The sequence below is a fragment of the Poecilia latipinna genome, unplaced genomic scaffold, assembly GCF_001443285.1.
Source record: "Poecilia latipinna isolate Pla-1442-1.1 unplaced genomic scaffold, P_latipinna-1.0 Scaffold933, whole genome shotgun sequence".
NCBI lineage: Eukaryota > Metazoa > Chordata > Actinopteri > Cyprinodontiformes > Poeciliidae > Poecilia > Poecilia latipinna.
In genome coordinates, this window is record NW_015113549.1 from 82,690 (window position 1) to 110,348 (window position 27,659).

Genomic DNA, 27,659 nt, shown 5'->3' on the forward strand with positions numbered 1-27,659 from the left:
AAGGTCTTGAAACAATATTATCGTTTATCACAATAATTTTTTAGACAATTAATCGTCCAGGAACATTTGTTATCGTGACAGGCCTAGACGGCGCCTCCAGGTGTTTCCACTGAGGAGGAGATAAAAACGGCCGGAGAAAAAGATAAAAAAGGGTCACATCTTATATTTACACACATTAAGACTACCTGTATCTGTTTACAGAGGTAGTTACATTTACTCAGTCACATTAAGTTACTTTTAGGAGTAGATTTACTACATTGTACTTTTTACTTGAGCAATTTTAGTATGAAGTATCTCTACTCTTACCTGAGTAGATTCTGGATACTTTACCTTCAATGAATGGAGATTAAGCCCGTTTTAATGCAAAATTTACCTAAAACTGACACACCCACGTGCAGTTTGTGTTAAAGTTTGTGTTTCCATCTGTCTTACGTATTTTTTTAGATATTAAATGACTGATAATTTGATCAGTTACTCAGTAATTACTTGAGTCATTTTGTAGATGGACACATTTTACTTTAACTTGAGTAAAATATGTTTAAGCAGTGATACTCTTACTTGAGTTTGGATACTCTGCCCTCCTCTGTTTGTGAGCAGAGCTGGACCAAACATCAGAAAGAGGGGCGGTGGCCCAGGGCTCCAATTTTGGAGACAACCATATTTTTTTTTTCTTTGTTTTTAAATAAATGCATGTTTCGCAAGCATTGTAATTTATATAAAACTCAAACCCAAATCCTGTGAGATGTATTATTTTAGGATTTATATGAATATAAAAAATATTTAAGAGTTTTAAAATTATGAGGTTGTAGTCAATTTTTGGATTTTTGGGGGGAACAACGTGGAATTGTTTCCTAGAGCGGACGTTCCCAAGCTTTTCCATGCTATGATCATCATCATTAACTACTGACTGGGAACCCCCTTTGCAAACTACAAAATGTATAAAGAAACATCAACTTTCACAATGTTTTTTTATTCTCTATTCTTGATAATTATTACATTTGTTTAACATAAATGCTGCCTCACACTTTGATTTTTGTTGCCCATGCTATGCTAGCTTGAGCAGCAAAGCAGGTCGATAAATTTGACTGGCAGCTGATGATGTCCAATAATATTTCAATAAATTATTTTAACTTGTATATTATAATGGCTTGAAATACAGATACATAAATTTGATTTTATGATAAAAAATAATTTTCTGATAAAAAAAAATTAGATTTTTTTTATTTTTGCTTTTTCCTGAGGCCCCACTGGCACCCCCTGGTGGTGCTAGTGCCAGATATTAAAGCTGTTGTATCGTAGCTTCAATATCTGTATTAAAGCTACGATACAACAGTTCATATCTGCTGATGTTTTGGGTACCTATTAACTTACTGTTAATAGGCATCGGTTAGGAATGTCACGATAAATTTTGCTGGACGATAAGTTGTCCCAGTAGTTATTGCGATAATCGATAATATTGATATGAGACCATTTTCAAGTAATATAATGATAATGATTTAGTAATAATGCAAGAACACATTCTCAAAGACCAATAAACTTTCAATTCTAATGAACATATAACACTGGAACTGGAAGACATTTTTTATATACAAAACAAGCAAAACAACAAATAAAATGAATTATGAAGACTAAAAAAAACTGTCCTTCAAAAAAAGAACTATTTGAGACCAAATCACCAGACTGAAGACTTTTGTCATCCAGTTTTTGGTAGAAAGAGAGAAAAAAGAGAAACAATAAATCATGTAAATGTAAATTATTAAGCTCATTTTAATTTATTATGCAATTAATTAATTTATTGTGTATTGCGACAGGACTAACACAAGTAAAATAGTTAATCTTCAGTGCATAAGGCACAAAGACTGCCTCCCGCCGAGGGGCCCAGGTCCTTGTAAATCCAGCCCTGGTGTAGAGTTTACATGTCAGCTATAAAATGTGGAGTTTTCCCAGCTGTCAGTGAACTCACCAGATGGAGCATCAAACTGGTTGTGGTGGTGTGTGCGTCCGAATAGGAGCTCTGATTTTGAAAAGTGTGAAAGTGGCCTGCCTTTCTGTCAAGGACACCTTTAATTACAACAGCAGGGGTCCCACTGTCTGTGTTTTATAGACAGTTGCTGCTGATTAATAAAATAAAAACGTCAGGATTTTCAAACACAGCCACAAAAAAGCTCAATTATTTCTTTGACGTGTCCTTTTATCTACATTGGTAGATTATTAGAAAGAGTCAAAAGTGTAAAAAACAATTAGAAAAACTCATAAAAACAAGTTTCTGTATCACCGTTTTGAAAGGACTCCAAATATCCGGTCCACAACAAGGTTGTCACAAACTAAAATACAAACATTTCAAACTTGACACCAATACTAAGAAAAATATTCATTACTAGTTTAGATATCAAGTCGACATGTTTTGAACGGACAGTTATTTGTCAGTAACATCAAAAATCACAATTACAATGTGATAAAATTTTAGTCTTTGTATAATTAGAGCAAAACCAATCAGTAGGGTAGAATTTAACCCTCATTTATAACTACATAATTTAAAATGTCACTTTCCTGTTTGGCAAAAATAGTAAACACTGAGATTAAGTGTTAATATTTATAACGATAAAGTATTACTCCCTTTATAGGACAAATTTTCCCCATAGTGTACAGTCTTATCTTGTATTCTGTTAACTAGGTATGCTTAAGTTACTGTTTAAATTGTTACCGGTAAACCTGAATTTTACTGTAGTATATTTCTACTTAATATCCTTTATGAAAGTGTGCACCTTTAAGTCAGTTGCGCAAATATTTTATTTTATTACAGCTGCTTATTTTTAAATTTATACAAATAATTTTAAGAACTGTGGGATAAATAAAGGCTCGTGTTAGACTAAAATAAAATGTTTCAAAACAAAGATGGATTTGAATCATTTATTAAAACAGTTTTTACAGTGTAAACAAGGATCTGGTCCATCCAGAGGTATTTAATAAAAGCTCTGTAGAAGCAGGCTGCACCGGTTCGTTTTGGAGCTTCACTATTTAAGCCGACCAAGCTGTTAGCTGGTTACCATTTCCCTCCGTTAAGTTGTACCAGAGTAGAACAAAATATATCAGAACTTCACTGCTGGTCAGTCGGTTTGTAATCCTTTCCAGACTGATAAATGATAATGTTTCTTTGCTTTTAGTTTACTTCATGATGCTGTTTCTTTGGTTCTAGAGGGTTGGCAGCAAACTGGCTTGTGAAACTAAACTCCTAAAAAAAACTAAGGCTCCACTTGGGTTGCTAGGTAACGAGCATAGGGTCGGCTGGGGTTGCTAGGAAACGGTTCACTGCCTGTTGATTGCGACTTAATATTCAGGTTTTTGAAATGGCTCATGTTCCAGACACCAAAAAACATTAAGTTCTAAAAACCAGCTCAGTGTTTTTTTTTAAGTCCTTTGGTTGTTTTTAGGGAGCATTCACATCAACTCTGTTTAGTCCACTTTAATCCACCTCTGGTCTATTTGAATAGAAAGTCCGGTTTGTTTGGGGAGTTCTGAATGAGTAAACGAACTCTGATGAGGACTAAAAATGCGAACTCTGGTCAGTTTAAAAACCTTGGTGGGCCAGAGTTCACATTGTAATCCAAAGTGAACTCTGGATTACAATGCTTACATGAACACCAAGCGGACCAGAGGCGGAAGTGGATTACAGCGCAGAGCATTCTGGGTACATACAACCGAAACAAAGGTGCAAGTCTAATGCTAGAGGGAGAAATGGTTTGTGGTCTTTAACCAAAGACAAAAGACAAATCCTACAACCACTAAAATCTCAGTGGTTCTTGGTGCAGCACCCCCACAGGCCGGAGGGGGAACAGGTTTTTTTCTTTATTAGTTTGGATTGTTTGACACAGTGCAGTGTGAAAGCAAACCACACAAGCTGAAAATGCAACAAAGTTTCCAATTTTGGTCCCAAATCGAACTGAGTCTTCCGGACTATCAGGTGTGAAAACAGCCTATGTTAACAGAGAAGTACAAATTTGCATAACAGGTCCCCTTTCATTCAAGATTTACCAAAGGGAACAATTAAATGTTACATAGGGTCAGGTTGGTTTTGATGGGTTTTTGTCTTAATAAATGAAATAAAAAAAAATTAAACTAACTTTTCTATTGACTCAGGTTAACTTTGTCCAGTTTAAATTGGGTTGAATTTGGGAAATAAGACACTCATCTAATTATTTACAATGTGCAAAAGGGTATGTCCAAAATCTTTAAGAAATAGGCTCAGATTTCAGTTTATTCTCCCTGGAAAAGTGACCCACATGTAGTCTCTTAAAATGTTGTCCGTGCAACAGGAGGAGGAAAGTTGAATAGGCCTTCTTTTTCTTTGGAATCTGTAATTAACATCAAACTCAGGTTTATTTTTTTCCTGCAGACCAGAAATGATGGGACTTCTGGGACCTCACACACACTCAGAAGGAGCATCATTAAAAACAATTTTCACACATTAAATTACAACATTAAGTGGCTAACGGCTACAACAGCACCAAGCTATTAAACTTTATGATCGCCATTACGGAGGACGATTATAGTTTGAATGCTCAGACAGCAGGAAAGGTGCGCAGAAGGTAATTTAGACAGATGCACTGAAATGCATCATGTCATACGTTTTCATTCAGCAATATTCACATCATATTTCTGCGTCTGACACTGATTGCACACTGTTGATGCTAAATGTCACTTCTACGGCTTCATTAGTCCTCCCAGTATGCAACAATGAGAAAATGAGACAATCTGCTAAACACAGAAAATATCCAGACAGAAATAAGAAAGCTGAAGGGAGTCAGAGAAATAGAAAAGGGAAAACAAATGACAGATGACAGAGACGGAGGAGCGAAAAGCCTGACTCTGTGTGTGTGTGAATAATTCAGGTCCATGGAGAGGACAGCATGCTGCGGTAATGAGGAGGACACACATCGATACCAAATATTGCTTGTGGGAAGTTATCGATCCAAAAGCTGTTTGTCCGCACTTTAATCAAGGGGACGAGTGGACAGCGAGACGGACAGCGAGACGGATGTCTTATAAAAGACAGCTGGACTTTAAGAACTGGAGAAGCGGTGCTGACAGAAAGCAGCTCGATTCTGGATGTTTCAGATTTTTCCACCTGTCAACATTGGGTGCGTTCACACTGCAGCCTGAAGTGACTCAATTCCGATTTTTTTGACGTAGTGCGACCTGTATCCGATCTTTTCATGGCAGTGTGAACAGCACAGGTCGGATTCTTTTTCGAATGTGACCCATATCCGATACGTATCCGGTTCAAATGCGACCTAACGTCCAGGTCGCCTTCATCCGAACTGAACGTCACTGATTCTCAACAAATCTCACTATTCTGCGTCCTGATGAGCGCAAGTGGGAAGAAAAACAACAACCATGACGGACTATAATGAGGATTAAGTTGTTAATATGCTGCTCCGGCCGGACAACAACTTCAAATACGTAAGCTGTGCTCCACCGTTAGCCTCCATGTTTACTTCCGCAAACACTGAGCACTTCTTCTTTTTTATGGTGGTTGCCAGAACACTGAGAATGCTGACGCTATGGCGCCCTCTACTGCGCATGCGGAACACTTCAGGTCGTTTGCCCGTTTACACTGCAGAACGCATACAGGTCGCATTTACTGGCAGTGTGAACGGCCCCGGCAAAAAAATCGGAATTGCCAAAAAAATCGGAATTGAGTCACTTCAGGCTGCAGTGTGAACACGCCCATGGTGGCATCGCTGATTAGAGGGATCTTTGACCTTCCCTCTTTTTCATACCAAACATTTCTTTTCTAAAAAAAAAAAAAAAATTACAAATGACAGAAAATATTTTTAAAATGTAGCTTTTATTTCAATCATCTCTTCTGTGAAATGTACAATGAAGTATCAAGGCCAAGCTAGGATAATTTTTGTTTAGCTAAATACAGTCACTGTATTTGCAGAATAAAGACACAGTTTTTTATCAGAAAAATTAAAATTAGCACAAAAGTTTTTTTAATGAAAGAAAATTCTGTTATGTTTCTAAACAGAACAGGAAAAAGAGCATTTTTCATCCCAAACCAGACTCAGTTTGGACTGTTTCTCTTCTTCCATTGTGGGATACCGCCGCCATATTTGTTTCTGTATCAACTGGCTCCGTTTAAGGATGACCAGTGGTGCCCTCTGCTGGATGGTGGCTGAAATACACCAAAAAAGGTCTAAGCGGTCGTTATAAGTTAATCAACTGGAGCTCAATTTAATCTAATAATCAGAGGTGGACAGAGTACCCAGTATGAGCAGTGATCCTTCAACATATTTTTACCCAAGTAAAAGTAAAAAGTACATCATAGTAAAAATACGCCTAAAAGTATTTTTATTTTCAGAAAAGTCACTCGAGTAAATGTACTTGAGTAAATGTAACTAGTTACTACCCACGTCTGAGTTGTTTGCATCTCTATCTGTGACCTTGAATAAAACAGGAAGTGCCTGAGAGTTAGCCGCATGTTCTGGTTCGTCCAGCTTGGTTCTGAACGTCAGAACCTCCTGGAAACGCTCACAAAGTCAAAAATAACAAACTGAACACCACCGCCCCCCCTTTGAACCATCAGACCTCCCTTCGGTTGCAACATTTCACATCTTTTCATGCACGTCTGGGTACACACACCCACACACACACAGATTCCCAGCCCCTTTCTTTTGGTGTCACAGTGTCAGATATTCCAGGTTAGGGAGAACACTGGGGAAATTACACTTCTGCCGAGGCCCCGAGTGCTGTGTGTGCAGGAGAAAAAGGGGAAACGTCTCTGGGGTAAACCTGTTACCTCGAGGGGAGGGGGGTTTGACGGACAATGAAGAGGATGAGAGTGTGTTTGGGGTGGGGGGAGGATGATGATGGAGTGCAGGAGAGAAGCTGCGGGGATTAAAGATGAAGAGGACAGAGGAACAGAAGCCAACTCTGCCCGACCGGTCCCTTCGCTTCTCATTATGTGGGAGAGGATTTCCCATCACCGAGCCCAAGACGCATCTCCAATCTTAACCTGCGTCTACTGCTGCGGCGGTGACCAGCCGACCGACCGACCAACGCAGACGGAATAAAATATATCTGTTTGTTTCTGTGCACAAGAATCCAGCTGGAGCCTGAGAGCCGTCGCTGAAACTGCTGATCTTTGTTTGGCGATGATATTAACTGCAGATGGATGTTAGCCGCGCAGTTCTTCGGTTAACTCAAGAGAAACTGGAACTTGAACAAACAGTCTGATTCCTTCATCTCAACCCCATCTGCAGCTTCGCATTTGTCTTGTTTTTTTTTGTCGCAGCAGAAATCCAAAACAAGCTCCTATTTCCATGTTTGGCAACACAGATGCCCTCACAATCGTCTTCTTTCTTCTCTAGGTTGCAACTATTTCTGCATAAACTTGATAACCTGAAGGTTTTTTGGGAAAATGATGTTCAGCTTCTTACCAAAAACGGAGATCGGCAGAAATTATTGCTGATTCTAGCATAAAACCTTTGTTAATTAGAGCTAAACGAAAAAATATATAATTAGTGGACATAAGATTTAAAGAACATTTGATCAATTTGAAAACAAATTTCTTTAACTCTTGATGCCCAAAGTATACTACTACACAGCAGTTTTCTTTCTAATATTTCAAATTTTAAGTATTTAAGCAATATTTCAATTATGATTTACATTATTCTATGTATGAAATAACAAATCTTTGATATAATAATAATAACTTTAATAATAAGAGTCATTTTTTCTGTCCTAATAAGTAAATCACCACCTTTTCATACAGTTGAACCTCAGTATTTGTGCGGCTTTTTGACCACTGCCGCCTGTGAATACTTGACTTCTCCTCTAAAATCTCTTATATTTGGCTGCTTTAAGAGTTCAAAATCTAAATTTACAATCTTGTCAGAACTCCAGAAGATACTGCAGTCTTCCTTGAACTGTAATTAAAACTTCACTGTTGTCTTAATTTGACATTTTAAATGAATAATTCTCAAGTTTCACCGAAATGAAAGGACTCAAATGCCAATTCAACGACTTAACCTGACAACCCAACAGCGATTTATATCTTTTTCTTCTGACGGTAAAGCGCATAGTTTTAAAAAGTAAAGGGCAATAGTTTACCAAAGCAGGAAAGGCCTGAAGAAATCCTGCAATCAGCAGCTCAATTGTCTCAGTGACACAGGGACGCAGTCAAAGCATGTCGCCGGTCGCTCTTTAGCGCCAATCCATGTGACTGATGCAGGTGCCTTTGTTCCACGTTTCCTGCGGCACTAAAAGCTCGGATTGAAAGTGGAGTGGTGGGAGGCGTTTCCAGAGCCTTTTTCCACAAAGCTGAATTGCTTTTGGCTCGGCGGTAAGTCTGACACAAAGTGGCACCGGGAATCAGACCTGCGGCCCCACCCGGCGCAGCCGCGGTGGGCCGGCACAAAGCGAACCCACACACCGACACGCCGAATGCCAATCATGCTATAAATACACACAATTACCGCCAATCACAGTCTTTTCCCGTCACACACTCACAAACACACAATTCCAACCTGCGGACACAGCGGCGCCCCGACCTCAGCCTCTCCTTCACCTGAACGCACCTGTAATTATACTTTGACAAGAGACGGACTGGAACCCGCCGCTGCAGCGCAAAGCGGGACTGTTTCTTTTTCTACATGATGTGTCGTGTTTTTTCGGTCAGAATGATGAGTTGACGCTCCGTTTTAACCTGTAAAGCAGCCCAATATGGCTACCCTAAACCTAAACCTAAACCGGCTCCTCCCTCGTGACGGAGCGTTGTTTCCGGTTTACACCACAAACATCCAGTCAGATTGAAATCAGGACTGTTTCTCAGACATAACATTAAACTGATCTGAGTTTCCTGAAGATACATTTTTAGTTTCTTTCCAGTGGATGAGACCATGTCTACCTGTACAGGTAATGACTGACATCTGTCCTGCTCCTTTACCTCATATCTGCCTCCGATTATGGAAAAAGTATCTTTAGCAACTCATCCTTACATGTTTTATCATGGAAACCCAAAGCAGCAGCATCTCCTTGGACAGTGCAGACGACAGTCCGGTAGATTCGGTTCCACTGGGGACCAAAATCACACTCCCTGAAATCACACCATGTCTCTGTGGCCTGAGAAAACGTTTCTTTTTCGTGAGAAATGAACCTTGGTGTCTAACAGAATCAAAAATGTAGCTCTTTACTATGGGCCCTTTGTCTAACAGCGTGTGACTCTTTCTCGGCCTTGGTAAAGCGTCTCAACATTCCTCATCTTTCATCTTCTTTCATCTTCTTGGAAAAAATCAACTTGATATGTAACAAGTCACTGCAGAGCAAAGAACCGACTGGTCTTTTAGTTTGTGCAACTGCTACTCCATAGTACTTACACAAACCATTTCGTTAAAGATTTTAGAGACAGAACGTTTTCCTAAAAAAAGATAACGGCTGGAACTGTGAATAAAGGAGGAATTGACACTAACAGATTATTTTAAAAACTTACAGAGTTCTGAACTACCTTCTTTAACATCAACAGGATCATCATCTGCAGAAAAATAAATTTCTCATCAAGCTAACTTTGACATCTTGGTCAGAAGGTGGCATTTCTGTTAAAGTTAAGATTTCTAAAGGTCTACTCTAGCCAGCAAATTCAAATTCAAAATTCAGAAATACTTTATTGATCCCAAAAGGGAAATTAAACTCGTATCAGTTCAGATTCTTCAGTTATTGTAGACAGTGATGGCTATTGGCAGGAAAGATCTCCTGTATTATTGTATTACAGTTTTCTGTTAGATTTATTGTTAACAAAGGTTTGCTTGCCAAAGATGAGACTTGCATGTGTGACTGAGGTGCTGAGTTGCTGTTTCACAGCTTTGCTACATGACGGCTTAATTAGACCGGACGCTGGTGTAAATATCTGGCAAGAAAAATGACGTTATATGTAGGACAGACAGAAAAGTTTAAAACACAGTGCAGGGCAGTTGCATCTAGGACACGCCCGGCTCCTCAACTATAAAGAAAAAACATCTGGACGGCATCCAAAGGCGCCACGCATCGGCACACACACAACACACACGCATAAACACGGTGCACACACTCTAATGAAGCCCCGGTAGTGACGGAGAGCAGCAGGGAGCGGCGCGGATCGCCGAAGACGAGCGCCCGTCATGTGCGCGGGAAGCCTTGTGTGCGCGTGTGCAGGCGTGTGCGTCTCCGGCGGGATAATTATGGCGCTCCTCGGCAGCTGAGCGTGCCAGCTGTACTGGGAGAAGGAGAAGGAGGCGGTGGGGGCGGAGGAGGACCGGCACAGAGCAGAGAAGGAGCCCAGCACCAGGAGCAATGCAGCGGGGAGCATGCAGATGCATTAGTGGGAATGTTGTATATCTGGATGTGTACATATGGATGGAAATGAGGGAATGTGTCAGCATGCAGATTTCCAGATGAATGTTTATGTTTGTTGGTACAAATCCTGTGCATGTGTGCATATTTGGCATGAAGTATATTGTTTCCTGCCATCCACCATTAGCAGGTTGGCTCAGACGCAAATGATCCGTCTCCCATCCAGGAGGACGAGGAGGGGCAGCGTTGAAAACAAAATCTGATAAATAAGAAGTGAGGATGAAGCACCTTGCCGTTCTCCTTAAACCATACAGCAGATTTAATAACATAAAGCTGCAGATCATAAAAACCGCCAGAGAACAGAGGCGGCACATCCAGGTGACGAGCACCGCAGGTGAGGCGTTTAATGCTGTGTGGGACAATGTGCATCAGTCGCAGACACCCTGCTACTTTATCCTCCTTTTCTCTGCTTTCAGAGCTTTATTATTGCATTATGTACATGCCCTGAATACTGTTATGGTTAAAAAATGTAAAAGACGCCTCGAGAAGCTGTGAGATCATCTGTTTGCAGATGCAAGAAGATTTAACGCTGGTTCTGATCAGACTATGAATGAGTTCACCATTCAGAAAGAGTAAATCAGACTTTTTATTCAAGCTGCATTATGAATAAGGCTGATGATTTTCTTCTAAAAAAGAGCCAACAACTTTAAAGTTATACTTACACACAGAATAAATCTAATATGTACCTGTTGCGATTTTGACGAATATTTTATGGCAACATTTCCTGCGTGAGCTACCATTTTGTAAAACTGGTTCAAATAAGCTATCAGATACAAGAGATGTGCATCAGAAATTAACTAAATGAAAACTAAGAAGCTTTCAGTACAAAGGTGAAAACAAAGTGGCAACTTTTACCTTCACAGGTGAGGTTGTGGTGACTGGCGTGTGTGACTGAGGTTCTTTAATGTTTATTTCAGTCACTGAAGACTGAAATAAACATTTTCTCATTAAATAAATGGTAAGATTTTGTGTTTTTACAGTGAATGGAAACTTGCTGCACTTTACAATGAATGCAATTAAAGAAAAAAAAAAACTTCTATAATTTGTTCAAAACTGTGAAAAAAGAAAAAAAAATAGAAATAGAGTAAATCTATTCACAGTGTAGAATAAGCAAACAGAGGGTAAAAAACGGGGCAGTAAAGGCGAGGGTCTCTCCTTCGCTTTGTCACCTTGTTCACCCAGAGGGGGTTAGAGCAAAGCACCCTGGGAAATCACAGCTACCAGAACGCATTGATTTATTCAGGATGAGGTGTGTGTGTAGGTTTGTGTGCATGTGTGTTTGTCAGCAGGCCTTTGTGCTGCAATAAAGAGACATCTGTTTAGAGACAGAAGATAAAAGCCGCAGTCTGCAGCGTTGTTTTAACATTCCTCTCTTCTTCATGACTGCGCTTTCCTCCTCCTGTTTTCTGTTGTGTAATTAAGATAAAATAAAAAATAAGAATATTGGTTATAATTCAGGCTCCGTCACAGCAGGACGGAGGGTCCCGCCTCCTGCTGTGATGGAGGCTGTTTTAAATCAACCACCATGAAGCCGGATCCCACCTGGAAACATCAGCAGGACCACAGCCGGGTTCATGTGATGAATCAGAACTGAGTTTCATGTTTTCACTACAAAGTTCAGAGAGGAAATACAAATATGTGGTTTAGATTCGTTATGAGTCTGTCCTGGAGAGAGCAGGAGATATAAGGGAAGGGAGGAAAGAAGGAAAAGAGGGAAGAGAAGCAAAGAATGTAGGGAAGTAGGAAAGGAGGCACGAAGGAAGGGAGGAAGGGAGAAAAGACGGGAGGAAGGAATAAAGGCAGGAAAGAAAGGAGGGAGGAGAGGAAGGAGAAGGAAGGAAGAAAAAAAGGAAGGAAAGAAGTACGGATGAAAGCGAATTCAAGAAAGGACAAATGGAAGAGAGGAATGAAGGAAGGAAAGATGGACGGAAAACAGAGAATAAGGAAGGAGAAAAGGAATGAATTAAGGAAAGAACCGAGGAAGGATGGAAGAGATGAAGGAAGAAAGAAGAGATGAATGGATGGATAGATTTAATTCTGGGCGTTTCCAGACATTTAAATAAATAAACAAACTGCCTCTGAGTCCAGAGTGACGGATCCTCTGCTCTGCAGCTCGACTGCTTCGGTGTGACTCGGCGCTCGGCTCGGTGAGTCACTGTAAGACCCAGACAAACCCCGACCGCTGCAGCTTTCAGGAAGCTGATTTATTCTGCAGATATTTCTAAATGAACTCCAACACACCTCTCTAATTCCTGCCTCACATGGATTTCATCTTCTCTGCTTTGATGGGATTTTTATCCCTTTTTTCTTCCCCTCACATGCTCAAACAGCAGGGAGTCTCCTGAAACATGACGTCAGTGAAGCCAGAGGGGGAAAACATCAGAAACGGAAAACAAACAATGAGACAAAAACTAAACAGCTCACCAGATGATGGAGAGAAACTTTTTAAGGCTTTAATTTAAAGAAAATGTCAAAAACACTGGCTACAATTATTTAAAGGTGACCTGTTGTGCTTTCTTGAATGGGTTAGGAAGGCTCTGTGGCCTATACAAAACATATTTATTACACTTTCTTAGATAAATCATTCTTAGATAATGTAATATCTGTTCAGTTCTGCCAGTTGCTCTCTTTTCAGATTGTTTTAGGGTCTCTGTCACTTTAAATCCAAATGAGCTGCTGCTGGCCACGCCCCCAACTCAATGTTTACACTCGCACGTGAAAATGACTACAAACAGATCCACAACTATACAATCATATATCTTTGAAAAGCAGTAGTAGAGCCTCCTGCACAACCAACAAAACAACTAGGTAACGGGTTGGGCCTGGCAGGGGTTGCTAGGCAACAGCGCAGAGCAAGTAGAATGTCACTTAAGAATTGGGTGGTTATTTGAAACACCAAAAAACATTAACTTATTCCCCCACCAAAAAACAGCTGAGTGTGTTTTTTAAGTGCTTAGGCTGTTATAGAAGCAGTTGAGATCCAAGTGGAAATATGAAAACATGGAAAACAGGAATTTTGGACAAAAATATGAACTTTTAGTAGTTATTCTCCTGCTTAATCTATGGTTGGACTGGTTTGTAGTTTTTCAGATCAAAACCGCCTTGTCCGGTCACGGTAAGAAATTTTGATGGACGATAAATTGTCCCAGACGTTATCAGGATAAACGATAGTATTGTTGTTTTGAGACCATTTTCAGGCAATGGTGATGGCAAGAACACATTTTCTAAGATCAATACACTTTAAATTCTAATGAACTGTGAGACATTTTAAACATTCAAAGTAAATAAACAAAACAACAGAAACAACAAATAAAATTCATTCTGAAGTCCCTGTAAGAAAAACTGTTGCTAGTTGAGACCAAAGTACCAGAGTGAAGACTTCTGGCGTCTAGTTTTTGGTTGAAAGAGAAAAAGAAAAGAGAAAAACAACAGAGCCTATTTTAATTCATCATGCACTTAATTGATTTATTGATTAAATGCTTATTATGTTAGGCCTATGTCCGCCATCACTAATTACTCTACTAATCAACTTCTGAACCACCACATTGATAAACTAATAAAGAAATAAATAAATAAGTCCCACAGCAGCTTCCTCCATGTGTGTGAGCTCCTCTGGTTTCTGTTTTTCAGTCTGGCACCACCTCTCCGTCTCTCTGCTGGTCCAAACAAGGTGACCCTGAATCACCGGATGCGCGGCTGTGCGCGCGCCGCACCGCAGCGCGCTGCAGATCCGCTTTGTGTGCGGACGTGCGCGTGTCCGGTCCCAGTAATTAACACCAGCCACTAATGAAGTCCAGCTGCTCGGCGAGAGGACGGAGCGCGAGCCAAAAGCTGCCAGAGATCGCTCTCGTCCTCCCCCGTCTCCCTCCATCCTTCTCTTTATCCATCTCCATCCATCCGATCATGCCGCGTCGCTCTCTCTTTCCTCATTCTTAACTATTGATCGGCTTTCACCTGCACTCTCCTTCGTCTGCATCTGTTTGTTTGCCTCTCCTGTTGTTTTTCACTCAGTTGGTTTGCAATCACAACAAACTCCTCCAGTTTATTCACTGATTTCAGGATAATTCGACTCTGGTGGATCTAGAGCGACTGTGTGAAGGTAAAGGTTCTCCATCTTGATTCGATTCCGATTTTTAGGGTCACAATTTTAAATTCAGAAACTAATTATTCTGTTCTGTTTAAATTCTGTGACTGACTGACAAGTAAACCTGTCGCTATAAGCAATTAATCACATGCTCATTTAAAATGAGCTCAGTATTTTCCATTCTGATTATTTATAGTTTTGAAGGTAAATTTGGTTTACAGAGAGATCATAATCAATTTTATTCATGGTTTCGATTGTGTGGAGTTATTTTGTGGTTATTTAATATATCTTCCAGTGTTGTGTTTTGTTCAGTTGGCAGATTATTTCACTTATAACAAGACAATTTTTCTGTATTATGAGTGAAAGAATCTGCCAGTGGAACAAGTACTTTTAAACTAACTTTTAAGGAATTATTGACATAAAACAAGCTTGTACAACTTGCTGAAAAGTTACTTGTTTCATTTTATTTTAAGAGTAATTGCACTAAAAACTAGATCAAACATAATTGGCATGACTTGGTGTTTTTGCAGCGAACTTTTAGATTACTTTTGTTTATTGTTTTGCTGCATAAATGACTTTAAATTGACAATTAACTTAAATTAGAAGTCACTTCTCCCCAACAGGAAAACAAACAACCAGAGGATCATCATATTTTAAGGATTTACACCTGTTTGTAGAAACACGTCCTGCATGATGAAGATGTGGAAATCAAACACCTTGTGATCCATTTTCTGTCTAAGGCTGCATTCACACTGCAGCCTGAAGTGAGCCAAATCAGACCTTTTTAAACTTAATGTATCTGATCTTTTCATGACTGTTTGAACAGATTTTTTGATTGGATATGTGATCCTAAATTAGATACAGATCTGATATTTTCAAATCTGACCTGAATCTGAATGGCCAGGTCGCATTCATCCGACCTGACCGTCACTGATACTCGACAAACTTTTCTGTGTCCTGAGGCGAACAAGCAGGAAGAAAAACAGCAGCCATGGTGGACCATAACAAGGATTAAGTTGTTAATGTGCCGGCTCCGGTTGGACAACTTTAAAATCATAAGATCCCCGCAAACACAGAGCAGTTCTTCTTCTTCTTCTTCCTTTTTATCGTGGTTGGTAAAACACTGAGCACCTATGTGTGACATTATTGCGCCCTCTACTGCGCAATAAGTAGAGGGCGTTTGCAGTTCACACTGGAGATCACATACAGGTCGCATATATTTGGACATGTGAACGATTTCACAAAAACAAACAAATCGGATTTGGGTCACTTCAAGCTGCATTGTGAACGTAGCCTTAGAAAGTGTTTTCTGCTCAAAGTCACAACTTTGTTCCATTGCTGCAGCGGTCTGTAGCGAACCCACACACCACAGCCACTTGGCACCAGCTGTGACAGATGCGGCTGTCACGGGAGAAAATGAATTCAGAATAGTTAGTGAATTAAGCAGGGAGTTAATTGTTGCTTGGCCCCTGTTTATGAAGCGCAGAAAGGCAAAGCGCCTTGTTTTTCTTCTGACAATTAGCCAGCAGAGATGGAGAGGAACTGTGTGTGTGTGTGTGTGTGTGTGTGTGTGTGTGTGTGTGTGTGTGTGTGTGTGAGTGTCCTGTTCTCTTTAGCAGCTGGTGCAGCCACACCTGGACGAGCTGAAGAGAGTGGGACACAGAGAGAGAGAGAGAGAGTGTTTCATATCTGGACTTTCTCTGTATGATGAACAGAGCAACAGAAGAAGATTTAAAGAAACTCATAATTTCTTAAAAACATATATCCTTAAGTTAAGATCGCTGATGCTGCACATACAAACATCCCGAGGAGGAACAAAAGCACACGCTGATTGTTATTCCGCGTTAGGAATGCTGATCCTGGTTGGGTCTCTCCCAGTCCATTTGTCAGCGTGTCCTATTAGGTTTCCAAACAGCTTGTAATGACTGGTAATAAACTGCAGAAGAAGAGGAAGGTAAATCAAGCGAGGAGACGACAAAATGAGCTCTCCGGGGGACCACCATCCTCCGAGCCTTCAAAACACAAACACACAGACGGGGGGAAGAAAGAAGCTCCAAACGATTCTGTTCCCGGATTCAAACGCAGCCGATCCTGCCAACAGCGCCAGTTATCGTACAGGTCACAGTCTGACAGATGTACAGGAATTCATTACGGAAATTTGTGTTTGGTTCATCAGATCTTTATTCCAGCAATGCTTCTTGGAAATAAATTTGTTTATTTGCTCTCAAATGACATTTGTGAGGAAAATGAGGCTCAATTTGAGCATAAAACACTTATTAAAGCCTCCCTGTCAATGCTAAACAGCTTATTCTGCTACTGAATTGGTTAATCTGGACAAAAAGAGATATAATTTAACAGTTTCTACATTAACACACAGTGCCTGAAGTAACGTTTGGGAGAACCGTACAGCTAAGCCTGTTGCAATCAGTTAATCACATGATAAAGTAACATGAGTTTGATCATTTACTTCTAATTATTAATATTTTTTGAAAGGCAATTTTGCTTACAGAGACTTCATGCTTTGTTTTATCTATGGTTTTGATTGTGTGTGGTATTTATTTCTTCTTTATTTATTGTTTTTCATTACAAAATTAAAGTTTGAGAGGGAACATCTTTGCTACTCCTGTAAAGTAAAAATCAATAACACTCAAAACTGTTATTAACAGCCAAAACACTAATATTGTATAAGCAAATTACTGTTAATAATTGTAGGCATATTAGAAGAGTTGGGTAGTAACTATTTACACTTACTTGTGTAACTTTTTTTTAAATATATACTTTTGCTATACTGTACTTTTTGCTTTTGCTTCAGTAATTTTATTTTAAAGTATTTCTACTGTTACTTGAGTAAAATTTCTGGATTTTCTACCCATTGAATGAAAAACAAACAGGTTTTAACCAAAAATTCATCAGACACAGACACACACCTACAGTTTTTGTTTAAGTTTCATAAGTTTTTTATTCAAAGAAACTGATTTGGAACATTTTTATTTTGCCTTATTTTGTTATTTTTTGTTACTTATATGAATTATGGTCATTTTCATTCTGAAAATACCAAAAATTTCCACTTAACTTTATATTTTGGTCCGTCTGATTATATATTTTTTAAATATTAGATGATTGATAATTTGATCAGTTACTCAGTACTTGAGTAGACTTTATACCAAGTACTTTTACTCTTTCTTGAGTAATTTCTTGGACGGCTACTTTTTACTTTTATTTGAGTAAAAATATGTTGAAGTAGTTCTACTCTTTCGTGAGTATAATTTTTGGGTTTTCTAACCATCTCTGTATATTGGATGCATAGTGTCGCCCAGGAATGATGAAGCATCTGGTGTTGATATGTTAGTATGGGGGCCCTGAATCAAAATCTGCCTACGGCCCCAAAAAGGCTTTGACTGGCCCTGAACTTATGTTTCTACTAACACTTTGTTTTCTTGCCATTGACAGGAATTTAATTATTGTTTATCTGTTTCTGTCTTAGTTTTGTGCTGTTTCTTTTTGCTTTCAGAATTGTGTTTTTTTTTCTTTTTTGACCAAATTAAATCAACTTTTAGAACAATGTGATGCCAACGATGACATGAATTTGGTTTGTAAGATAATTTCATCTTCTTGTTCGATTTAATTGACTGAAGATCCTTGGTTTGCTTCTCCATCCAGCCCTCCCTGCTCCCCTGTTTTTCTCCGTTCCTCCAGTCCCCTGCCCCTCCATCATCACTCCCTCCTTCCCTCTGGTGTCACAGCTCGCTGGCTCCAGGTGGTGAGGGAGGAAGGGATGCAGGGAAGGATGGATGGAGGGAGGGATGAAGACAGGAGGAGGGGGTGGCCGTCATCTGTTCCCGTGTTCATACCATCAGAGTGCGACCCAACACCCTGCCTCAGTCTGTTTTATTAACATTAATATTAATACTGGCCTCAGTCACATCTTACCCTGCAAAAATACAAGCAAAACAACAGATTTTCTTACTATTTTGTAAGTCTGTTTAAGGAAGAAGTTATTTAGACCAAAACTATATTTATTTATTTATGCGTTTTCAAACATCCCAGAATGACCCAATTTGGACTTGTTTTGGTCGTTTGGAGATTAAATGTGTTGAAAAACTTCAGACACAACAAGGAACTAAAAATTAAAGTTTCAAATGTGATGCGTTTGTTTTCTGATCACGATGGGATTAGTTGCTTTAAAAAAAAAGTGCTAGTTCCATTTAGGCTTGTCAGAATAAACAATAAATCAATTAATTGCATGATAAATTAAAACGAGCCTAGTTGTTTTCTTGATTTTTTCTACCAAAACCAAGAAGACAAAAGTCTTCAGTCTGGACCACTTGATAAATCTGGTCCATTTTTTGAAGGGCAATTTAGCGAGGTTTGAAAATCCATTTATTTGAAGTTTCTGTTGTTATATTAATTTGTTTTGGATATTTAAAATGTCTTCCAGTTCCAGTGTTAAATGTTCATTAGATTTTAAAGTTTGTTGATCATTGAGAATGTGTTCTTGCATTATTATGCCATGATAAATATATCACATGAAAGCTGCCTAAAACAAGAATATCGCTTATTCCATGTGGAGATGCAACAGCAGCACCAGCGGTTTCCCTTCTGTCAGTGGTCATAATGTTACGCCTGATTGGTGTAAATCTAGGAAACCAGCTGACTCCTCCCTCTCCCCCCACAGACAGGCTGAGTTATGCTGCGTTTGTTTCTGCTGCAGAGTCTGATCTTCCACACCAACAGCAGAGCAGCCACCGTCTTATTAGCTGGAGTGCAGCAGGGCAGAAACGAGAAGCCATGTTTGTAGCTGGTGGCCAACACACACACACACACTCATACATGAGTGGGCCTTAAACCACATTATCCACCTCCACTGACTCTAAAAGCTTCTTATTCGCCTCATTAAGTCTTCAGTGACACAAAGTAAGCAGACCAAAGCCGCATCAACGTACGTACCGATAGGTGTGTGCACTTAGCGGCGCGCGCAGACACACATCGGCTCAGCCACCACCCGCGGGACCGCTGCTTAGACAGCACACCGACATTAGCAGTCGGGCGCATCACAGATTTGACTGGAGGCTAATAGAAAGCAAAAAAATGCAACCTCCAGGTACAAAACAAAAAAGCAAACAGAGATGATTCGATGCCTGATAAAGTCAGACTCCAGGGTCGCAGAGCAGCTGATTCTCAGGAGGCTGTTTGGGGTTTTAGGCAGAAATTTGCTCCGTTACTCCAAAAGCGAACGTCAGAAACATATGAGGAATGTGAGTTCCAGTTATTATTGTGCACTGATCTAAATAGGTAAGTAAAACTCATGCTGAGGACACATCATTAGCCACCACAGTCCATGGGGAGCACTTAGATACAGGTGAGTGGCCACTCGATACCTCCAAGGCAGCTGTGTGCACGTGTGTGTGTGTGGGTGTGTGTGTGTGCGTGTATGAAGGACAATGGAGCATGCAGCCAGCAGCAGGGATCGGGTAAATGGGGAGGTGAGGGGAGTTAAGTGTGCAAGATGTGTCACATTAAAATCTCTGTCTCTTTAAAACAATTTCAGGATGTATTCTGCAGGAATCTGCTGACTGCACACCATGCAATCTGGATTTTACGACAATCTGGATTTTATCTGAGTTTCTTTTTAATAGTTTGTGCTCCTCATTCCTTTGCATTTTCTTTCCAAGCAGTGGATCAGAACTGAAGTTCTCCAGGATTTCTGAGCTGTTTCTATTAGGGATGCAAGTTATCGATTAATGAGTTAATCTGAAGTTGATTTGTCTTATCTATCGATTAGCAATTATTTGATAAGCAGCCATTTTCTGGAAAACCTGAGTTTTGTCTTGCAAAAACAAAATTCTCACCAAATAATTTTTGGTATAGTTTCTACTGCAAATATCTTGGTGCATTTAAAGTAAGACAAAATGAGATTGCAAATAACTTTTTACCAAGATATAGGAGCTTGTTTTAGGTCAATAGTCCCTTAATATTGATGAAAAAGTTCCATTGGCAGGTTATTTCACTGAGAGGAAGGGAAAATGTCTTGTTAAAAGTTAAATAATCTGACAATGGAACGTTTTCATTAATATTAAGGAATTATTGGCTTAAAATAAATTCCCACATCTTCCTGAAAAGTTTATTGTAAGTTATTTTTGCTTTATTTCAAGTGTATTAAGATCTTGTTCTAGAAACTAGATCAAAAATACTTAGTGAGATTTTTGTTTTTGCAAGACAAAACTCAAATTTGTGTTTTTGCAGTGAAAAGAGTTGACTGTATTACCCTAACAAAAAAGAATAAACAGTTTATAATATGTTGGATAAAATAAAAAAAATAAAAAAAACCTTGTGAAACTGAAGGAGCTTGTTGAGTGTTTATATTGCTAAACAAAACCACACAAAGTGCATTTTGCATCCCACACCGGACTCTGTTTGGACCTTTTTTTCTTTCCCATTCTGGTATGGCCCCACCATCTTTGTTTCTGTATCAACTGGCTCTGCTTAGAGATTGCCAGCTGCGCCCTCCTCTGGGTGGAGGCCAAACTGCAACACTGAAATAAGATCTAAGCGGATGTTATTAGTGAAACGATCAAATTCTAATCTGATAAACCATAAGTGACAATTAATCATAAGTTAATTTATTGTTTGCATCCCTAGTTTCATGGATTTGTCTGCTTGGTATGAAAATGTAAAGAAGAAATAAAGGTGTGGTAAAATTTTCTGCATTTTCTTTATAGGAGGGTAATGTTCATGGTGATGAGCAGGCAGAGAGACAGCAGCGCTGCCTCGCTCACAGAGTGAGCTAATAGACAGAAAGCGGACAAACCTTGCTGACAGGTGGGCTCGTCTATGGCCATCCAAGGTGGGGATGGGGGAGAACGGAGGAGAGAATGACCAGGATTAGTATAATGTGCTGTGAATGAGGTGGGAGGGGAGAGGAGGAAGCAGTTACAGACAACGCAGCTCACCAGTCAATCAGGGAAAACATTTTTCATCGTTACGCTGAAGAAAATAAACAACTAACACACTGCTGGTCATGTTTTGTTATTCTTTTGTTGGCTTTAGGGTGAAATGTGTGTTTCTTGAGTCTTCAGAGCTACTTTTTTGTATTTATTCATGCAGAAATCAAAGTATTTTTTCAAACAAAAGCAAAATGATCCATGCTTTCGAGTTTTAATTTACTCCTTGTTTATCTGGGACATAAACGAGAGAATCAGAATAACAACTGTTAGCCTATTATTAAGTGTTTAAAGCCTGTTAAATAGAAGCTTCCAATCAAGTTTACAAAATGTTTTACAAATTCTCCGTAGATGTTAAATAAAGTCAGGCTGTGGGTCTTTGGTTCGGGTTTTGGGTCTGATCTCAGATGATTTTGATCTGAGGTTAGGTGATTCCTACAGCAAAACTAGCTGAAATCCAACATTACTGATTATAAGAACCAATAAGGGAATAATAAATGTAAAAAACAGATTAAAAAAAATGGTTTCATGGATAAAGTGAACATCTCATTTTGAGCAACGGAACTGTTCTGTTTGTGCTTCTAAATGTGTCGTTTTCATGCTGTGAAATCTTAACCGAGGTGATTAACAAAGCATTAGCGGCCGCATGCAACATTTCAAACCTGCTGTTGACGACTTTATTTAAGGGAAATGCATGTGTTCAGTGCATCATTTCAAACAGCTTCTGACACAACAAGGCTTTAAAAACCAACAGCCCATTTTCGCTTCCTGACTGTCGTCCAGGAAACAGAAGCAACGCACATTCGGTGATCCGTCTCACCGCCTCACACCGTCACACAGGGAGGGAACTACTTCATGATGTGCAGCTGCACAGCAGAAAACAATAAAGGCTGCCAGAAATCACTGCGACACAGTCCGGAGAGACGCAGGAACAAATATACATGTTCATACGGTGACAGGGAGAGGTGAGAGGAGAGAGGAGAACGAAACATATCAGCGCGCTGTGTCGCTACCCCAAAAGAAAATCTATCAAATTTAGGAGAGCAGATGATGAAACTGTTACAGCTGCTGCTCTGGAAAATTAGCTGATCTGTTTCAGCAGCTGCAATATGCAAAAGAATAAAAAAAACTGCATGTCTCGTTCATTTTCACAGACTACGTCCATCAATGTCTGTAGAGCACCTTCGTCTTCTCCTCTTCCTCTCATCCAGTAAAGTCCAGGAACCGCTCGGTCGTCCAGAACCCAAACAAACCCAACCGTTCATGATTTATAATTATTACTGCTGCAGCTATAACTGCACTGAAAAACACAAAATTTCAAAGTATTTCTGATCTGGTTTCTAGTGAAAATCTCTCAGGACACTTGAAGACAAAACTAACTTTTCAGGAGGAAATGGGAGCTTATTTTAAGTCAATAATTCCTTAATATTGATGAAAAAGTTCTATTTATAAGACAAATAATTTTCCAGTGGAACAAGACAGCTTTTCCCAAATACAAGTTATAGTAATATGGGTAGATTACTACTGGTAGATTATTTCCTATAGTTCTTTTTCATCAATATTAAAGAATTCTTGACTTAAAACAAGCTTTTATTTATGGTTGAAAAGTAACTTATAAGTTAGTTTTGTCTTAATTCAAGTGATATTTGCACTAAAAACTAGATAAAAATACTTGGTAAGATTTTGTTTTGCAGTGTAAACATGTTCTATTGTTTATTGTAGCCATAAATGCAGAGAAATGCCTCGTTGTTTGTTTGCTAATGATAATTAAATAGATGTTTGCTGCAAACAAGAAGAAGTATATTCCACAGATTTCCAAAAGTGTAATTGAAACCTGATTTAGCTGCAGGTAGAAATTACTTTCTCGATCCAAGAAGTCCAGAGTGAACAAGTGTAGAAACACAGGAAGAAGCAAAGTGTCTCAGAAAAGAACAAAAAAAATTAATTGAAACTTTTATAATAAAAACTTGGTTCAGGAACAGATTTTTTTTTGCTCATTTTGCTTCTTTCAACCTTCCTGCCTCCTTCCCCTCCTGTGGCTGAGCGGCTCTTCTCTCCTGGTTTCGGAGCAAAGGCCTCATGGTGCTTTAATTAACATCGGAGCCGGAGGTAGGGAGAACACACACGGGGCGTGACGGTCCAATCAGGGGGAATCTGAACTGGGAACCAGCAGCAATTTAAGGACCCCACTTTGAAGATGAAGTGAGATCAGTGTGTGGGCCCTTGATCATCAGAATAATTCAGAATAAATATAACACTGAGCAAAAGTTTTAAACCACCTTCTGTTTCTTTTTTTTTCCTGTTTCATTCAGGAAACCCGGAAGAACAAAAGATCAGGAAAAGTTTACAGGAAAACCGTTCGGATCAGATGGAAAAAAGAAAAAACTGAGAGACGATTAAAAACTTTTACACAGAAGCACAAGGTATTAGAGTTATCAGAAAATTATATATAAAAGTTATTTGAGGTATTGTTGACATAATAAAGGAGATTTTAGCCTAAGTAAATGTTTGTGATCCATAAGCAAAATTAGATTTCTGCCTCTAAATAATTCTTCTATTTCAATTTTTGAGTAGGATGATGATGAGAAAAGTAGAATAATACATTACATTTGTGTCAAATCAAAGTTCAAATACATCTAGTTCATCAAAAAATATGGATTGGAGAATTAAAATATAATCTTTTATTATTCATGTTGATTGGATATTATTGAGACAGATTTTTGGGATGCAGTTACTTTCCAGGGTCACTTACAAAATGGACTTTTTGCATCTAAAAGACGTCTTTATTATTTTTTGTTTTTTAGAGACATGGTGACGAGTAAAATGGAGGAGAATAAATCTAGAAATAAATTAGTTGGTCAAAAAAGTGAATAAGGGAATAAAAATAAGTTCTGATATTCATCCTCTATGATTTGTGTCACTTAGTTGGTTGTGATGGTGTAACTAAAAGAACCATGAGGAGGTAGATGTAAGGCTGGAACAGGGGAGGCGTTAACCAAATATTTTTTAAAATAGTGACTGAAGGCCAGCAGTCATTTTGACAAACTGTAATTCACACACCTGACTAGACTCCATGCATCTCGCTACCTGGGAGCTAACAGCACGTTATGGAGGCTTTGGAGCAGCTAAACCGCTGCTGCAGGATAGAACAGAAAACCTGCAGAACAAGAAACTCATCTTTCAGAGAGTTTTACCGACTCCTGATCACTTCAGTTGGAGAAATGTTCCCCGATTTCAAAACTGCAGATTCTCTGTTCAGTTTGTTGTATATTAATTAAACCGAATGAAAATTAAATACTGCTGAATATGTTATTATTTCAAAAATTGATACATAAAAAGAGATTATGACAATGATTTTATGACAGACATTTTTCACTGAGCGAGAAAAAATTGAGGCGAATCGGTGAAGCAGAATAATGAGCAGAACTGGACCAGATCAGAAACATTCCCACCATGAAGTTGTTGCATCTTCTGCACCATTATACCAGCATACAAACATAAACACACACAGCATTCCTGCCAAGCTGGTGAACCAATTAACTTTTAACTGCATAAAAATAATGTGTCTGAAAGGAAAATACCAAAATTGCATTGTTTGCATCAAGAGCTGAATATCTAGACTTATATAAACAGTCTGTAGCTTTGCTCTGAATTATCCTCCTGAAATCCCAGACTAAAAGACATCCCAGCTATCTGAAGATGGTCTGAAGCTTACTAGATGTTTTCTGGTATTTCTACATCATAACTTACTTTTTTAACCTTTTGACCCTTAGTTAGTTTTGTGTTGTAAATGAAGCTGCACATTAATTTCTGCTCATAACATCAACTAAAAGTTCCTTGCAGCCGAGAGAACAAAAGGACTTGATAATTAACGTCTTCCTCTTTCAGGTTTAATAATTCCCTTCATTAGCATTTCCAGGTCAAACACAGTTTTCCTCCTCACCCAGAAAGTAGCAGGAAAGCACCTGAAACAGGACTTCAGGAATTAGGAAGCATCTCAGCAAAGTAATGCTACAAAAAGACTGACAAGCATTTTCAGTAACAGAGGTTCTGTTTATTTATATATAAAATCCATCCACCCAGCCATGATAATGGGGTCATGAACATTTTGACAATAATAAGTCACACCTTAGAAAAGCTTTCAACCAAAAATGGTTTCTAACACTACATGTTATTAACTTTTGTGCCCAAAGTTATTTTTTGTTGTTAAAAACAAATATGGCAGCAGCAGTTCTTCCTCTGTCTCGTCTTCCAACTAACGTTAACTTTTACTGAGTTTCAGTTTCCGTCTTTTTCTGTAATTCGAATAAGCTCCAAAAAGAACTGGTTCACCAACAGCTTTTTACTATTCATAGCAATACTGCAGCAATTATGGGAGACCTGATAATACCTAAAATCCCATCTGGTGTGTGTGTGTGTGTGTGTGTGTGTGTGTGTGTGTGTGTGAAGTAAGAGGTTCTGCAGCTGCATCAGAGCCGACTTGGAAAACTCAGACACACACACTCGCAGCCCCTCGGAGTGCATCAGCGCCTCTACCTGTCAGGTGTGTGTGCATGAGTTTGCGTGTGCGTGTCTGTGTGTGTGTAGGGGGGGCGAGCAGAGCATTTTTTCCTCCAGAACAACTCGAGAGTCCACCTCGTTAATCTCCATGACGACAGGGATGCTAAGGCAGCAAATTAGTGGTGAGCAGAGAAAAAAATAATAAGAGTCCCGCAGGAGGTTTCTAACAGAACATCCAAGCCACAAGGAAGGTTTTAGCTTAACTTGTGCTGCTCGGCAACAATGAGAGCAAAACTTTAGAGCCTTTTCCCACAATTAATCAAGTCTCTGAAAGTCTGTGCACTTATATTGCTTAATGCAAACGCAACCTAGGCAACAAATAAACACAACAACCGAGGAACAAATCAACTCCTATTAGCATCTGAGGTGAAAACATCAACAATTTCAACCTCTCAGAAGGTAGAAGATGAACAGCAGCTCCATCGCACAACCAACAAATGACAAATAGCCAGTTTGTCTGTTCTGAACATGTATGAGTGTGTTGCATGTGCTTTCAGGGGAAAATATTCGCATTGGAGCGCCACAGAACCAACACGGAGATGACGCAACGCCAGAACACACACGTTAAAAAGAAAGCAGTTTTACTCACCGATCATGTGATTAGCCACGTGGATCTGGATCTCTCTTTCCGTCTCAAACGTCATTTGGCATTTAATACACTGGTAGGTCTTTTTCTAGAATAGAAAACACAAAAGACACCAATCAAAATGAGTCACATTTCTGCAACAAGGTGGTTCAAAGTGCTTACAGTTTCACAATTATGAAACAAGCGATAAACATGACATTCAGTCAAATGTCATCAAAATCACCAAGCAATAATGCGTCAAACATGTTGATCAGTGTTCCAATTAGGCAACTGTAACCAGGCGGGTTTTAGTCTTGATTTAAAGGAAGACGGTGTTTCGGCTGGTTAACAGTTTTCTGGTAGTTTGGTCCAGATTTCAGGTGTAAATCTTGAACAAAGATTTGTCCAAACATTTGCGTGACTGGTTTTTGCGCTCCGATGAGGTGGTTTTTCGAACACTTGTTGCACATCACACGAATCATGTGATCAACAAGCAGAAGTTACTGCTGGTGGAAAAGATGAAGAAAAGATCACAGGAAGTGGTAGGAGGATTATGACTTATCGTGTGAACCAACGTATTCACGTGTGATTTTTATTGCATTTCTTATTTAATGGAAAAACCACAACTGCAAAATTATTAGTGGAATATTGATACAATTTTACACACATCTATAATGGGAATGCAGCTAATCCAACTAAAGATAAACACATGGACGACTTAGTTTCTCTAGATCTTGCTGTGACATTAGTCCTTTAATCCTGGAAATGTTCTTCAGATGATAGAAGGCCGTCTTTGCAACTGTCTTTATGTGACTCTGAATGTTCAGGTCAGAGTTCATCACAACAACCAGATTTCAGCCCGATCTCTAGTTTCTAACTGTGATGACTGAAGCTGAAAACAAAACATAGCAGCTAACCAAGATCATAATAAAACAAGGTAATAACTCTGCGTTTTGCCCCTGTTTTGGTTGTAATTGTTTTGATAAAAGTTTGGGGGGAAAAACAATGTTTCAGATGCTCAACAGCTGCAGAAACAGCGAGAAATAAAGAATAATAATAATAATGTAATGAAAACATTTAGGAAAGATGACTGAACAAAAGAGAGAAAGAAAGATGCAGA

General features: G+C 39.2%; 1 protein-coding gene across 5 annotated transcripts in view; it reads right to left on the bottom strand.

Moving 5' to 3' along the window:
- The window catches only part of znf423 (zinc finger protein 423), a 219,171-nt gene that overhangs the window by 80,460 nt on the left and 111,052 nt on the right, over positions 1-27,659 (bottom strand). For 2 of the 5 annotated variants that reach the window (XM_015049205.1, XM_015049203.1), the window contains 2 exons: positions 26,564-26,648; positions 21,282-21,302 (listed from right to left, as the gene is read on the bottom strand). In XM_015049205.1, coding sequence (XP_014904691.1) covers positions 21,282-21,302; positions 26,564-26,648 — 106 coding nt within the window. Of the gene's footprint in view, positions 1-5,980; positions 6,179-9,002; positions 9,079-21,281; positions 21,303-26,563; positions 26,649-27,659 lie in introns of those variants that run through there. The other 3 variants (XM_015049207.1, XM_015049208.1, XM_015049204.1) reach the window with 3 other exon arrangements.